The 17,452-nt window shown below is 37.3% G+C and overlaps 1 protein-coding gene across 1 annotated transcript in view; it reads right to left on the bottom strand.

Moving 5' to 3' along the window:
• Positions 1–17,452, bottom strand: part of LOC143228530 (echinoderm microtubule-associated protein-like CG42247) — a 98,664-nt gene that overhangs the window by 45,694 nt on the left and 35,518 nt on the right. The window contains exons 4-6 of the mRNA XM_076459773.1: positions 4,421–4,586; positions 4,112–4,181; positions 2,671–2,775 (exon numbers count right to left, since the gene is read on the bottom strand). Of these exons, the coding sequence (XP_076315888.1) occupies positions 2,671–2,775; positions 4,112–4,181; positions 4,421–4,586 (341 nt within the window). The remainder of the gene's footprint in view (positions 1–2,670; positions 2,776–4,111; positions 4,182–4,420; positions 4,587–17,452) is intronic.

Below are 17,452 nucleotides of genomic sequence, written 5' to 3' on the forward strand. Positions count from 1 at the left end.
TAAAAATGTTTATCAGAATGGCTGGTATGGGTATTAATACTTTTACTGATAAGGAGAGAACAACGTTTCGACCTTCCCAGGTCATCTTCAGGTCAGGGAAAGAGAGAGTTTGAATGTGACCGTTGACGGACACATGTCTTAGGAACGAGAGTATAAACGGGTACGGGATTGTAGGTGGATGTTGGGTTATTAATTAGTATAGGTATAAGGCGGCTCCTTTATATTGATTTAATTTTGGTTTTATTTGCCGTATAAGTAGGGATTCTTTGATTTTGCGTTTATTTATATTTGTTTCTCTAATTAATATTTTGGTGTTTTCTATGGTTGTGTTGTGTTTATTTGATTTGCAGTGTTCAAAAACGTGTGAAGGTGTTTTTTTTTTTCTTTGAATCTAGTTTCCATTTTTATACTTGTTTCTCCAGTATAGAAGTCGTGGCAGTTATTGCATTGAATTTTATAAATTATGTTAATGGTGTGTTTGTCAGTGTAGTTTTTACATACGAGTAGTATGTATTTTACTTTTATACCTGTTTTTTTGGTGTTTACTGGAATGGTGTGTTTTGTTATAAGTTTTTTTTCAAATGTTGGTTATTTTTTCGCTGATGTCGGGAATATATGGTATGCAGCAGTATACGGTTTTGCAGTTTGTTGAATCTTGGGTTTTATTGTCGTTTGTTTGTTGTTGGCCTTGGTGTGTGCGTGTAATTTTTTCCACGGTTTTTTGAGGAAATTTGTTGATGTTGATGAAGTATTTTATTTTGTTGATTTCATCTTTAATTTTATCAGATGAACACAGTTTTGTGGCTGTGGTTTTATAATTTGTTGAGTTTGTGTTTTGTTTCATGTGCTGAATCCCAGGGAATGTATAATCCAGTATAGGTGATTTTTCTATGGATTTTGAATTGTGTATCAGTTCTAGTGATTTTAAGGCTATTTGGTTAGTTTTTACTGTTCGTGGGTGAACTTAATGTTGGGGTGTATCGAGTTAACATGGTTGAAAAAACTAAGTGTGTGTTTCTGTAGATGTGAATCCAGCAATTGTATCATCAACATTCCTGTAGAAGTATAGTGGTGGGTGTAAGGCTTAATTGGATATAAAGTTATATAGCTATCCTGCAGGCTTCAGTTGTTGGGACTTCTGTGAAGAGGGAGATTACATCAAAACTGGCCATTAAGGCTTTATGAAATTGCTGATTAAGAATATATTTAAAGTTGAGTCGTTGAAAAAGGAACCGGATGATATTACATATTTAGAAAATGCCCATGCTATGTATTTACCGAGTTGTAGTTAAATGATTCGTACTCAACATTATGGGTCGTAGTGGACAATCAGGTTTGTGACATTTGGGAGTGTTGTATAGTTGTAGCGTGCGTGAGTCAGTCTTTCGTGGGTAAGAATAAATGTTTTCTGAGATTGTGTTTTTTTCATTTGTAGTAGTATTTTGTTTAACTGGTTTTCATGTGTTTTTATTGGATTTGTGTTTAGTAGTTTAAATTTGTTTGTATCTGACAAGATGTTCAATTTTTGAATATATTCGTTTGTGCTCATTATAAGTATAGCATTGCCTTTATCTGCTTTTAGAATTTTGATGTTGTTGTCTTGTTTTAAGTTATTTATAGAATTAATGTCTTTTTGTGTGAGGTTGTATTTTAGGTTTCTTTTCTGTGAAATTATGTTGATAATTTTGTGTGAAAATTCTTTGAAAAGGTTGTTTAAGATACTGTTTAGAGGTGTTTCAGGAAAATAGATGTTTTCAGTTCTGTCTTGAAAAATAGGTTGTTGTTTGTCGGTATAATTGTTGTCAAGTTGTCTTCTTTCTGATGGTTGTTTTCCGTTGTTTTGTTGGTGTTTTCAGTTTGTGTAGAGTGGATTACCAGTCTTCTAGCTAGGTCTTCCAGGCAGGCTTTTATTTCAATAGATGGAATATTTCTAGGTGTTACTGAGAAGTTGAATATTTTGTTAAGTAGATGTATTTCTTTATTGCTTAGTTTTCGGTCGGATCTGTTAATTACGAGGTTTGTTGGTGGTTCATCGGGTTGGTGTCTTTTGTTGTTGACATCTTAATTTATTTAGTTCCTTGTTGTGGCGGACCTTCTTTTCCTTGTTGTTCTTACTATTGAGTGGAATAAGGTCCGCCACAACATATGATATACTTATTTACCTTCAAGTTTATGATTCCATCAGCTACTTCATTGCTCAAATTTCAAACTTCAAACCACCCCTACAAAAACAAACTTGTTTTCGAGCTATGGCACTTTTCTGGTGCGATAATTCATCATCATTGGCTCAGGGATAGTGTCGTTCATGTAAGGACATGGCGCGGCCAAGTGGTTAAGGCACTTTCGACTCGTAGTTTACGGCATGAGTTTGAATTACTTCGTACAATATACCTTGTAGTAAGAATTTCGCTTTAGATACTGTTGTAAAGGGTGTATATTACTTAAAATTTTCAGAAATTGTAGTCTAGATGGAAAAATACAATAGAAGCACGAGCCTCCCAGAGCCTCAACATGGACCATGTTCACATGCACACTTTTTACACTTGGACCTATATCTCACGTGATAACAACGCAGAGCTAGTTTTCATATTCGTTACCGTAATTAATGTTTGCGTATTTAACAATATATGTATATAATTTCTTCTTAAAAACACTTTAACACGTACTCACCCCTGGAGAAAATGCCAAGTCCAGAAGTCCAGCGGATGCAAGTTGTCCGTTTCCCACTTCAGCTATCGTCTCTAAACTTTCGACTTTCCAAATCCGCACATGCGCCTGAAAAAAAAAAAATCCAATCGCAACGATGGACATTAACAAACAGTAAAGGGTAACTAAATTTTATTAGCTTTAATCAAAGGAGGTTCGAAACTTTAACAATAAACGTTTTGATAACGTTTAACAATGTAACAAAGAGAGTCATTCAAGTGACAAGAATGGTTTTGATCACATACAATAATGTACAAAGAGAGTCATTCAAGTGACAAAAATGGTTTCCGTCACGTACAACAATGTAACAAAAGAGTCATTCAAGTGATAAGAAAGGTTTTGATCACGTATAACGATGTAACAAAAAGAGTCATTCAAATGACAATAAAGTTTTGATCACGCACAACAATGTAACAAAGAGAGTCATTGAAGTGATAAGAAAGGTTTTGATCACGTACAACAATGTAACAAAAAAAGAGTCCTTTTAGGAACAGGACATTATTATTTAACCTATCCAATACAAAAAACAGGCTCACTATCATTGAAACTTTCGCGAACCACTGAATTTCAAATACAACAACGAAAACACCATGATTTACTTTAGAATAATCTGATACTCCATTAGATTTTATTTGTTTCTTAGTGGTTTATATGTAAGATGCTGTAACTGATCGGAGATGAGACCAGGTCTTCTGGTTTATAAAATGAACCAAATCTGACATGGATCTTAATAATATCGCTTTTCTGTTTTCTTTTTCGGATCTGGGTCTTCAAATCTAAATTCCTGAGACTGTACATTTAGAGCTAAGTTAAGAAAACGTGGCAGGGGGTGGAGCCATTCCTGTACCATCTTAGTCAGGTGGTTTTCCAAATGACAAAACGTACGAATTAAACTCACATTAAGGTACAGAGAAACCTGAACAGTTTAACAGTTTTACTGTTTCTTACAAAGACACAAACAATAAGATTAGTTTTATACTCTTTACATTAAACCTAGATCAATCTTAAACTTTTTACATCAAACTTAAATCAATCTTATACTTTTTACATCAAACCTAGATCAGTTTCATACTATTTCCATAATACTTAGATCAGTCTCGTATTTTACATCAAATCTAGATAATTTTATATTTCACATTAAACATAGCGAGTCATATATTTTGTGTCAAACCTAGGTTATTCTTATATTTTGATTAAAATGGATACGTCTTACTCTTTGTATCAGACCTAGCTTAGTTTTATACTTTACATCCAAACTGGATGAATTTCAACTCAAATTTAAATAAAACCTTACAAAATCGGTTACATAATTCACGAACAGTCAGGGTGTAAGAATTATCTGGTGGTTTATTAGCGAACCTACAGTTATGTTTGTATGAGTCTCGATATATAAAATAATAACTACCTGGGAAGCGTTGGTTGGTCCTGCTCCTTGGCCAGTGGCCACTATTTCTTGACCTCTGTGAACTGTTATGCTATAACGTGAAAAAGAAATATCTAGTTCTATATTTTTCAGTATAATAAACTATATATATAAACAGCCGTAGCAGAGGACAGAACTTTCATTATGTAAATAACACTTCGCACTACCGAAAAGTTTCGTATAGTGGATTTTTTTTTGTTTATTGTTATTTTCTAGAATAAGTTGTAATATGTTTCATTGTTTTCGGACATGATAATTGAATCTCTAAGTGATATTTATTTAAAACTTTACCATTGGATGTCTTCTGTGTGATCAGTATAGTGGCGTTGTTGATTGTTTAGTTTATTATAAATAACAGCTACAGTTGCAACAGGATACAGTAGTTCACCAGAGGGTAGCACATGCAGGTTACCGTTACCTTCCTGTGAGCGAATTCCATGCCTGAACATCGACAAAGCTAAAGAAAACAACAGGTTGGTTCTTAAACCAACATAGAATGTGAGGAAAATTTAAAGCAACTGAATATAAGTATAGTTAATTCTACAAAATGGCATAATTTTTGTTTTAATTTTAAACAAAATATTTATCCTTAACCATTTATTATGTCGTGTTTTATTGTTGTTGTTGACTTCTTAGTAATTATTCTGTCTAGAGCAACAATAAGAACACTTGAACAAAAACAAAAAATTGTGATTAGGAAACTTCAGGAGAAACGGTTTTCCAAAACTCGTGAGGACCGGCATGGCCAGATGGTTAAGGCATTCGACTCGTAATTCGCAGGTTCGAATCCCCGTCACAACAAACATGCTCCCTCTTTCAACTGTAAGGGCGTTATAATGTTATGGTAAATCCCACTATTCATTGGTAAAAGAGTAGCCCAAGAGTTGGCAATGGGTAGTGATGACTAGCTGCCTTCCCTGTACAGTGGAACCCCTCTAAAGCAGCCACCTTCGGGACTGAGACAAACTGGCCTGATTAGAGGGATTCCACTTTACAAAGTTAGGGATTGTGCAAACAAAAAAGGGACTGTGACTGAATGACCGCTTTCAAGGGTCAAAGAGGTAAAAGGGTCAGAGGTAAAAGAGTAGCCCAAGAGTTGGCAGTGGGTAGTGATGACTAACTGCCTTCCCTGTACAGTGGAATCGCTCTAAAGCAGCCACCTTCGGGACTGAGACAAACTGGCCTGACTAGAGGGGTTCCACTTTACAAAATTAAGGATTGTGTAAACAAAAAAGGGACTGTGACTGAATGACCACTTTCAAAGGGTGACCGAATCTGAGGGGTTCCGCTGTAGTTTTACACTACTAAATTAGGGACGGGTAGCGCAGATAGCCCTCATGGAGCTTTGCACGAAATTCAGAACAAAAGAAAAATCGTTCAACATTTTGGTTTCACACATTGTCTTCACGAATAACTATTTTTAGTATGCACGTCTGTAACCCTAAGATAATATCCCATCTAATACAAATATTCAATATTACCAAACAAAGAAATAAACACGGGAAAAAAACACGTTTACAAATGAATTTCAGACGAATAAGTATTTGAATTACACACTGTATTTCTCTTTTCATGTCGGTCACTGTGTGTGACTAAGTGTGTAATGTTACACATAAAAACTTTAAAAGATGTAAAAGAAAACTAACTAAAACGCAACATCCACATCCTAGTCCGAGATCGACTGAATAAAAAGAGACACTTTCTTCTTATAACTATTGTAAATTATTTTATTTCAATTTAAATATTCTTTGCTTTTTTATGGGTGATTATTTAAGATGATTTTAAGCACAAAGCTACGGGATGAGCTTTGTGTAATCTGCTCAAAACTACGTAATATCGAAATCGGAACTGTAAAGTTTAGGCTTAAGATGAACCACCGAAAATTGAACTTTTGTACCTGTTTGGACGATGACGTACATAGAGGGATGGATGTTCATGTTTTGTGATTTAACGAGATCTCTTATAGATTTTAAATAACATGTGCCTGGAAATGTTGACAAAAATTAGAAACTACGTTATTATTATTATCTTGAGCTTCGTTTCGTAACATGTGCGTAATTTCATGCACGAGTTTATCAATAGCATTTCGTATTATTATGAAAAAAGTTTTTCTTATTTTAACCAATGCATTAATAACATAGAGGTTTTAATATGAGAAAAAATACCATAAGGTTAATAATATCTATAATGTTAACTAGTGTATTAATAAATTGAGGTTGTAATATATCAAAATTCATATCACACAGTTGACAACATAGTTTTTTTGAGAATGCGGTAAGTTGTATTAACTGGTCAGTGTTACGTACCTTGACAGCTATCTGATTTTACAAGCCAGACGTAACAAGCACTAAATGAATTCTACGATGTCACATTTCTGAGTGTATTCAATGTAGTTCTAATGAAGTCTTTGAGTGATAACCGTGTGTCTAAAATAACAAGAGAACAAACACATGGATTCCTAAAATCACTTGAAAAGCTCCGAATGGTTACGTTTTATCAGACATCTGGCAATTTATATCCTAAGGATCTTTGTAAAATTTTGATCAGGACAGTTGTTTCGACTAGATGAAATATACATTTTGACAAAATATCAGGATGCCAAAATTAGGCGCTATCTATTGAAATTTCCAAATACTTTTATAAGCAGACAGATGTGGTGTAGTGGTTGGCACACTCGAACTATGATTTGAATCCGAGGTCCATGGGTCGCTGTACATTGCTGCAACGTCTCACTCGGCACTTTGGAGTGCGGGTGTGCTATAAGAGTGACAGTCAAATCCTATTACTCGGTCAAACGAGAATATCCCATAAGGTGGGTGTTGTTTACTATTAGTTCAAAATTAGGAAAGTCGAAGATTCTCAAATAGTTTTACCTGAAAACTTACCTTAAACATATTATATTAAAATTACTTTGAAAACTCACTGCTTTATTTTACCAGTAAGATTTTCTGGAATCTTCCTCTGAACAATATTTTGTTTCTAACGGTTGCAACACCCACGAACAAGGTCACTTCAACACCCACGAACACAATTACTACAACACCTACGACCATGGTTACTAAAACACCCACAAACAAGGTTACTTCAACACTAACGAACACAGTTATTACAACACCCACGAAAAAGATTACTAAAACACCAATAACACAGTAACAGCACCCACAAACAAGGTTACAACATCCACGAACAAGGTTACTTCAACACCCACGAACAAAGCGACTACAACATCCACAACCATGATTACTATAACATCAACCAACACGGTTACAATACCACGAACACAGTAACAACACCTATAAACACGGTTACAACACCCACGAACAAGGTTACATCAATACCAACGAATGCGGTTACTACAACACCCGTAGCCGCCATAACAGAAATTATGTTAAAATACTTATTTATAAATCAAAAATTAACTGAGAATTCTGCCACTAGACGTCTTTTTAAGTCTATTTCTCTTCGTAACTGAGTCGAATGCATGACGTCATGGTGATTAATTTGTTTTAAAACCTTCTATATAAAAGAAAACATTCACTTTTGAATTCAGATGGCCGTTTAAAAATATTCCTGGTTTAACAACTCAATGTTCGTAGCAAGTCTTATTACAGTGACGGTTATTAAAAACTTTCTCTTTTTTAATCTCGGTACAGTGACTATTGTTAGATGTTTTATCATTTTAATCTCGATACAATGACTGTTGTTAGGTGTTTTATCTTTTTAATCTCAATACTACAAAACAGTTGAATGGATTTAGAAAAAAGTTAATTCAATTAAAAGTGAATGGATTTTGGTGAAACTTGGTGAAAATATGTATAACATTATTCTTAATTATCCTGCTAAAAATGATCTGTCAGTTAATAATATTTTCGCATTTTTTGAGTGCCGAATGCAATCAACATTGCGTAGTGGAGGTATGCGCTCCACTACGTACATTCGGATCATACGTGTGACATGAAAGTGGCGCTCATATGTCAATTAGATTGGTTGGTTGGTTGATTTAGTGTTTTATAGCACAAAGCAGCTAGGCTATCTGCGCCAAACGTCCAGTAAAAAAGGTAAACGTAAAGTAAATGTAGTAAAATTCGTAAAAAGAAATGAATGTAAAAACAAAACAACAATTAAAAACATAAATGACATAAAACCAATGTTGACATCCAGTCTACAATGTTAAGAGAGAAAGCAGAGTAAGAAAAGTTGTAAAGGACTTCCTGTAGCAAAATGGTAATGATCATAACCCGCCAGGAAGACTAACAGGTAAGTACAAGAACCACCATCAGTCACCTGAAGTTGGCCTTTCCAGTCCTGGTTCTGGGTTATGTCATTATGGCCAGTATCAAAAAGTAAAGTAATAAAAGTGTTAAAAGACATGCAGCAAAATTGTAATAATAACTTGCCAGGACGACTAACGGGTAGTTCAAACGAATAGTTCAAACAGCAGTGTTAATCACCTGAAGTTGGCCTTTCCAGTCCTGGTTTTGAGTTATTTAATGTCATGGCCATTTTCCAATTTCAAATCAAACTAAAGAGATTGAGACTCTTAAAAGGGAACTACAATTAAAAAGGTGTAACGAATAAATATCAAACACTTAAATGAGATTAAAAAGATTAATGGCCATTAAGAAACTAAAAACTTTATCAAGGTGGACAGTGTCACCGTCACCAATAACACTGTCTAATGTTATGGAAAAACCTTGGGACAGAACATGTTTAAAATAATGCCGTCGTTAAGAGTCGCAACGATGGCAAGAAGGTAAAACGTGGCTTACAGTGATTTGAGTGTTACACAAACTACACACTGGTGCATCAGGTCCAGATAAAAGAAAACGACGAGTTAAAAGATGTGACCAATGCGTAGTCTAGTTAGAACAACTTAGACGGCCAAAGTCCAATATAGGGTATTATTTGGAAAAGCTTGTTGTCGCGTTGCTCACTCCAAGTTGACTGCCAGCTGGCACGGAGCCGAACCTTGAATACAGGACCATAGTCCATGTATGGAATAGGCACAGTGGTGATAGTGCTAAAGCACATAGACTTAGCTGCCGTGTCTGCAAGCTCGTTCCCGCGAATACTAACGTGATCTGGTATCCAGAAAAACTGGATAGAAGTATATGTTAATGAGAAATGGGCCAGTTGGTTTTGAATATCAGTGAGAACAGGGTGTGAGCCAATGTGAAGTGATTCCAATGCTAGTAGAGAACTAAGCGAGTCAGTATAAATAGTGCAGTTGGAGTACTGCTTAGCTTCAATGTGATCCAGAGCAATAGAAATGGCGTACAGTTCAGCAGTGAACACAGAAGCTGCAGAGGGGATTCTGCGTGCGACCACCGAACCGCAACAAACCATGGCAGAGCCCACCGAGTCACCTGAGTTGGAACCATCCGTATAAATTGGAATGGAAATATTGTTCGAAAGATGTTCAGTAAATAAAAGACGGTACTTCCAATTGGGAGTATCTGCCTTTTTCAGATGATTTAAAGAAAGGTCACATTTGGGGACTGTAATAAGCCATGGTTGGATGTTCTCACCAGTGCATTCTACAATGTTATCAAAGGACAGACCCAATTCATCCATTTGCGCCTGGACGCAAAGGCCAAAAGGAGCAATGGCAGATCATCTGTTCTGAAAAGGTATGGCCCACCGAGGAAGGAAAACACATCCCCTGGTAGGATGTTTTGGTAAGGAACAAAGTTTCGAAGCATATAGTAAAGACAGTTGCAAACAGCAAAGGTGCAAAGAAGGTTCATGAGATTCTACGTGTAAGCTCTGAACTGGAGAGGAACAGAAAGCCCCAGTGCAGAGTCAAAGTCCTTGATGATGAATGGGGTCCAGCATCTTTAAGGCCGAGGGTCTGGCAGAGCCATAGACCATTGATCCATAGTCGAGTTTCGATATATCTTTAACAAAGAACATCGATCCGCTCCCCAACTGATGGTAGAGAGGACATGGAGGATGTTCAGTGCTCTTGTGCATTTGGCCTGTAGCTGCTTTAAGTGTGGTATAAAGGTCAGCTTACGGTCAAAGATAAGCCCCAAGAACTTGGTCTGAGGGACCACAGGCAGCGAAACTTCACCAATACGGAGTTCAGGATCAGAGTGAATACCCTTTTGGCGGCAAAAGTGTATACAAACGGTTTTAGAGAGAGAGAAATTAAAGCCGTTCGCTGTGGTCCACTTCAGTACACGATCGAGGGCAGTTTGTAGTTGCCGTTCAATATATCTCATGTTCGACGACTGACACGAGATGTAAAAAGTCGTCGACATAGAGCCCATTTGCAACAGTGAGTGGGAGTTGTTCAGTGATGGCATTAATTTTTATACTGAAAAGTGTAACACCCAAAACACCCCCTAGAGACTCCTCAAGTTCCTGTAGAAAAGAACGGGAGTGTTGAATCCACACAAACTTGGAATCTCCTGTCCATTAACAAATTTTTAATAAAAATAGGCAAATGGCCACGTAACCCATATATATGGAGGTCTCGCAAAATGCCATACTTCCATGTAGTGTCATAAGCCTTCTCAATGTCAAAGAATATAGATACAAGATGTTGTCGTTTGAGAAAGGCTTCTCTGATTGACGTTTCAAGTCTAATTAGGTGGTCCATGGTGGAGTGCTGTCGTCGGAACCCACACTGGGTGGGCGAGAGGAGGTTGTTTGATTCGAGGAACCAAACAAGACGAGAATTGACCATCCTCTCTAAGGTCTTACAAAGACAGCTTGTCAAAGCAATTGGACGGTAGTTTGAAGGAATCTTGGGATCTTTCCCAGGATTAGACATAGGTAAGATAATAGCCTGGCGCCAAGTATTAGGAAAAAAACATTCTCCTGCCAGATCCGGTTAAAAGCAATAAGAAGAATATCAAGAGAAGCAGGAGATAGATGGCGCAGCATGTCATAGTGTACATCATCTGGTCCAACAGATGTACTGCCAGAACGATGAAGGGCCAGTTTCAGTTCCACCAGTGTAAAGGGATGATTATAATCAAAGAGATAGCCAGTTCAAAAGGAAAGAGGTGAACGCTCTGCCCAAGTCTTGATGGCCGTGAAGGTGGAGGAATAAGCAGAAGTGTTAGATACCCGGCAAAAGCTTTCACCTAGAGTATCGGCGATGCTCCAGACATCACCTACTTCTTGGCCATCAGAGAGTAAGATCGAGAGGGGGACAGAATTGTAGTGCCCACTGACCTTTCAAACCCTGTCACATACGACCTTGGAACTGGTGGTAGAAGATATGCTAGTTGTGAACTTAATCTAAGATTCCTTCTGGCTTTAACGTCTCATCCACCTAGCATGTGCACGGGCCCGCTGCGGTTTGAAAATGTGGGATACCTACGGAAAGTATCCCAGGCCCGTTTTTGAGCTTTCAATGCCATGTGGCAGGCAGGATTCCACAACGGACAAGGATATAGTGGAAAACGTGTCGAGGTTTTAGGAATACATTGAGCAGCTGCTTGTATAATACAGTCAGTAACTGCTGCCACACAGTCGTCTATTGATGGCTGACAGACGATGGCAGGATAAAGTTCTGCGAGAGCAGTGAAAGTGGACCAGTCTGCCTGATCCAGCTTCCACCGGGGTACGCGGGAAGGGTGGCATCGACCACGACCAGTCTTTCTCAAAAGTATAGGAAAATGATCACTGCCTACTGGATTATTGTCAACTCTCCATGAAAAATGGGAGAATAATGAAATGGAGCAATCCGAGAGATCAATAGCGGTAAAGGACTGACTAGGTGCGTAAAAATAAGTTGAAGAACCAGTATTGAAAAGAGAAAGGTTGTGATTAGAGAACATCTGCTCTACAGAGCAAACCCTCCTATCAATAACAGCACTACCCCAGAGGGGATGATGTCCATTAAAGTCCCCCAGGATTAGAAAGGGAGGCGGCAACTGTTCAACGAGAGCATCAAGGTCTGATTGATCATATGTCTCTCCAGGTGACAGGTAGAGAGAACAAACAGTGATGGCATGACCCAAGTTAACACGGATGGCTACGGCTTCCAAGGGTGTGTTGAGTAACAAAGACAGGGTGGGTATATGTTGATCAACCAACAGTGCTACCCCTTCATGTACTCGTCCATCACACAGCCTGTCATTTCTGTACATAGAAAACTGCCGAAAGGTGACTGTATTGGAAGGTTTCAGAAATGTTTCTTGTAATGGAAGACATACAGGATGGTAGGAAGCAATCAGTGTTTTGATGTCATCCAAATTAGAACGTAAACCTCGACAGTTTCATTGTATCAAGGTGGCCATTTTTAATGACGCGTAGGCGAAGTGGCCGGATAACCATTCTGTTTACGACCACGTCTTTTTTCTTTACTGTCCTTATTCGGAGGAGGTCTATCTACCTCCATGGATCCTGCCCTGGGTCGATTTGGCAGGTCTTTGCTGTTGGAAGGGGATTCTAGTGACTGAGGACGTGAACGAATGATTGTTTTGCATCTTGGGGTGGGAGAAAAAGATGTATCTGAAAAAAATGCCTGTATTTGGAACCAAATGATGTGGATCTTGGGGTTTGTTGGAATGTATGGGAGGAACAGAGATGGGTGTAGAAGTTGATTCATCAACTTTTTTAACCATGGAGGTCAAAAGGCTTTTCATTTGTTTTGAGAACGATTTTCTTGGAGGCACAAAGAGATCTGTCTGCACTCTCACTGTAGTTGTAGAACGAAGTGCAGCAGCATATTTCCGAGACTCAGATAACTAATGTTATGAGTCATTTTCAAACGCTGCACCTCTGTTTCCTCCAACCATTTAGTACAAAAACAGAAGTAGGAAGGGTGAGAATCATTGCAGTTGACACAATTGAGCAGCTCTACGTAAAGATTGTTTGTAATTAAATCAAAGCTACACAATGGGCTATATATGCTCTTCCCACCATTGGTATCGAATCCCGGTTTCTAGCGCAGATATACCGTTGTGCCACAGGGAGTCATATCCGAGAGAAACTTAGAAATTGCCTTTACGAAAGTTTAACGTATATCGGCCCGGTATGGCCAGATGGTTAAGGCGCTGAATTTGTAATTTAAGGGTCGCGGATTCGAATCTTCGTCGCGCCAAACATGCTTGCCCTTTCAACCGTGGGGATGTTATAATGTCACGGTCAGTCCCATTATTCGTTGGTAAAAAGTAGCCCAAAAGTTGTCGGTGGGTGGTGATGACTAACAGCCTTACCTCTAGTCTTACACTGCTAAATTAGGGACGGCTCGCGCAGATAACCCTCGTGTAGCTTTGCATGAAATTCAAACAAACAACGTATACTCTAAACAATAATTTTGTTTTTAGCGTCTTGTAGTTTTAAATTCAATTCGTCTATGTTGACACTCTTTCCTCGCGTGTTTTCATGTGCATATATAAATTATGTCCATGTATAGTTTTAACAATAAACCTAGTTCACAATGGATTATCGCAACTGCCTTCAGTAGAGCCAGTATTTATTTAAAGAGCCGACTAAACTAATACTTCAAGAAACAAAAATATAATGGCACTAGAATCGAATACAACTTATTTTTTTAATGATATTATCATTGATTTCTAAATATATCTTTAAAAGTTTTTTATATAGTTTTGTAAAGTTTCTGTTTAGGATAAATAAGATTATGATCTTAAAAGTGTGAATAAGCAAAAACATTAATTTTCAAAAAGCCACATTCGTTAGAATAAATTATAGTGATACCTTGTTTTCACTATGAAAACCTAGGTGGCAGCACTGTTTGTTGTGTGATGAAAGTTAATGCTTCTTTGCAATTGCAATTTTAAAGTCAAATGTCAGTATTAGGGAAATCATCAATGTTCACCATTAGGAGGACACGTTTACTTAATTTGATATATGGTGATTATAACACGATTACAAAAAATATGCTTTTCAACAACAAAAAAAACTTTTGTAAGTGACCTGTTACAAAATTAAAAAAACTGTGAGCGATTTCTGCTATCCATAGAGGTACCTTAAAACAGGCTTAATGAAATAATAATATATAAACGAAAGGATACACCCATTCCAGTTCCAGTTCTTGTCGGGGCGACTATTGTCAGGTGTCATTCTTCTTGACATATCCTGATTATATGTTTCTGTAGCGCTCACCTCCATACCCACGGGTTTAACGTTTTCTGGCTCGCTTTTTTCCCACTCGTCTTCTAGAAAAAAAGCAACAAAAAACATAATAGCCATAACTGACCACACTGGACTGAAGGTTTGTGTGTGTGTATTTCTTATAGCAAAGCCACATTGGGCTGTTGCTGAGTCCACCGAAGGGAATCTAACCCCTGCTTTTAACGTTGTAAATCCATAGATTCACCGCCGGACCAGCGGGGTAGTGAAGGTGTAAAATTGTTATAATATAATAGACACACAACTGGCCGCACCGGATTGATTGTGTAAAAAATTTGTTATTAATATAGCCCTAACTTTTTTCCCGTTGCATAAGAACCCACGTTTTTATTTTGTAAACAACCGGTGTTTCTATAAATCTATAGTTCTGTCCTCCAAGCATTAAGCATACATTCATACATGCTGGTGTAAAATATTGAATATTATAAATATTCCCCCCGCTACTACAGTGGTAAGTCTACGGATTTACAACGCTAAAATCCGGGGTTTGATTCCCCTCGGTGGGCTCAGCAGATAGCCCGATGTGGCTTTGCTATAAGAAAACACACACACACATCATAAATACCACTTGCACAATCATATATATATATATATGGGGACACAAAATATTATACTGTTGTTTCGTTCATGAAAAATCTCGACAATTGATTATATCTTCAATCTGTCCACCGCGGAGAATCGAACCTGAAGTTTTCGCGTTCTACCTCATCTCACCCAGAAAATAAAGAGCCATATGTAAAGGGCTGAGATGCATATCGATAAAAATGTGGTTATTATGTTAATATCTTGTGTTGATACCTTGATATATGTTCCACGAGTATGTAAATAACGTACATAATGTGGTATTAAAAAAACTATCAGCTCAAACTGTTTAGCGCTCCAGTGGCACAGTGGTATGTTTGCGGACTTATAACGTTATAAACCGGGTTTCGATATCCATAGTGAGCGACACACAGCTAGCCTATTGTGTAGCTTTGTGCGTAACTTCAAACAAAGAAATTTTTAAGACTTATAAGAGGGGTACTTTTATTTAATTAAATAAGTGGCTTTGACATTCATGACTTTAGGTTCTGTTTTTAATTCCGAGCTTTCGATTCTCTTACCTAAACCTTGACCGCGAAACTGAACAATAAATTTGATGTGACAAAGTGGTGCAAACGAAATCTTTGGATAACTCTTTTAATAATACACTAGTTTATTATTGTCTGTTACTTATTTAGTTTTGTAATGCTAAATATTTGATAATAAAAATGTATTGTATAAGGTTGACATGTGGAATTGTTTAGTCCTTACTGGATATGGCTAAGTCGTCACATTCGTCCAAAACGGCTTGCCATGGCTTGGTGACTATGGTATTCAAGTCGCAAGCTAAGGGTTTGGGGTTCGAATCCAGTCTCCGAACGCGCTCGTCCTTTTAGCCGTGAGGCATTATAACATCACGGTCAATCCCACACAGTAGACAGTGGATGATGTTGATTAGAACTGCCTTCTTTCTAATCTAATTTATCGCTGCTAAATTAGGAGCGGCTAACGCAGATAACGCCTGAGTAGCTTTGAGCGAAATTCAAAAACAAATAAGCAAATCGTACGAAACAGTTATCAGCATTTGATTGAAATAACTGTTATGTTGCCATTGACAACGCACTCAAAGTTCTTTTATTCCAACAGGCCTGGCATGGCCAGGTGGTTAAGGCACTCGACTCGAGGGTCACGGGTTCGAATTTCCGTCGCACCAAACATGTTTCCCCTTTCAGCCGTTGGAGCGTTATAATGTGACGGTCAATCCTACTATTCGTTAGTGAAAGAGTTGGCGATGGGTGGTGATGACTAGCTGCCTTCTCTCTAGTCTCACACTAGTAAATCAGGGATGGCTAATAGCCATAATAGGGATGCAGATAGCCCTCGTGTAGCTTTGTGCGGAATTCAAAACAAACAAACCAAACTTATTCCAACAGAAGCGCCCCCAGTGGTTCATTGTGTAGCTCTGTGCTTAACAGGAAACAAACCAGTCTTGCAGTAACAGCTTAAGGAATCCACAGAATTCATTTTAAAGAATATCCTTTTTAAACTATATATTTGACTGTTTAATTAATTTTGTTTATTTGTTTTGCACAATATTGTGTAATAAGTTATTTGTGCTCTGCCTACGGCAGGTATTAAAACCTGATTTTTAGCATTACAAGCCAACAGTCGTACTGCTGAGACACCGTGGAAAAACAATTAATAGTAATTTTAATGGCTGATATAAATTCTTAACTTTCAATTTTGCATTGATAATCCACTAATGCTTAGGCTTGCCTTTAGGGTACATTAGCGTATTGAGTTCCACGTTTTCAATTTTCCTTCAGTTAAATAACTATTTCAAAACATAGAGAAAATAATTTGATATATTTACCCTTTTTTAACAACGTACATTTCAAAATTACTGACAGTGAAATAGGAGCAATGTAAATATCACTTCATTCATTTGTTTTTAGGTTATGGTTTAACTGGCATTAGTTGAATTATAGAATATATGTGTGTATTTGTTTACGAATTTTAGTCATTGTTGCGACAACCAGCAATTCATAGTCCTGTAAACACAATAATACCTATCCATATTCATTTTGCGTGAATAGGTAATTCGTTTGATAATATTATTAAATGACTGGTATCTTTACATGTGGGGTATTATTGCGATTACAGCCGAAAGTACCGTTAACAACAAGATCACCATCCTTATGATTTAATCTAGAGTGTTCAATTTAGTTTTTATGTATTCATTTATAACATTAAACGATACCGTCTAATTAGTTTCTTATACAGGATTGGCTTACTTAACTTATATATTGTTTCACCTCTATTCTACACAGTTTACTCACTTTAGTCCAGAAGTCACAGTTTAATTAAAATTAGACATATCTTCACTTGAAGCTTGGGTACATGTAACAGGTAAACCTTGAAATGAGCAGTTGAATCCTCTACCATCCAGATGTGGCATCATTAAGTTGGGTAAGGGGAGTAACGAAGGAAGATATAAAAACTGGTGTAATTACACTTGAGTTATAAAGTACCCGTGTGGTGCCACGAACATGAAAGGTATTACTCTAAGTTTTTATGAAGGAAAGGATCTTGCTTAGTGTTTAAATTTATAACACGTGAAATATCTATCTACACTGAGTACCGAAATAAGTTAATGACTATTTTCGTGCAAAAACAAAAGTTACTATG

Source organism: Tachypleus tridentatus, chromosome 10, assembly GCF_004210375.1.
Source record: "Tachypleus tridentatus isolate NWPU-2018 chromosome 10, ASM421037v1, whole genome shotgun sequence".
Classification (NCBI taxonomy): domain Eukaryota; kingdom Metazoa; phylum Arthropoda; class Merostomata; order Xiphosura; family Limulidae; genus Tachypleus; species Tachypleus tridentatus.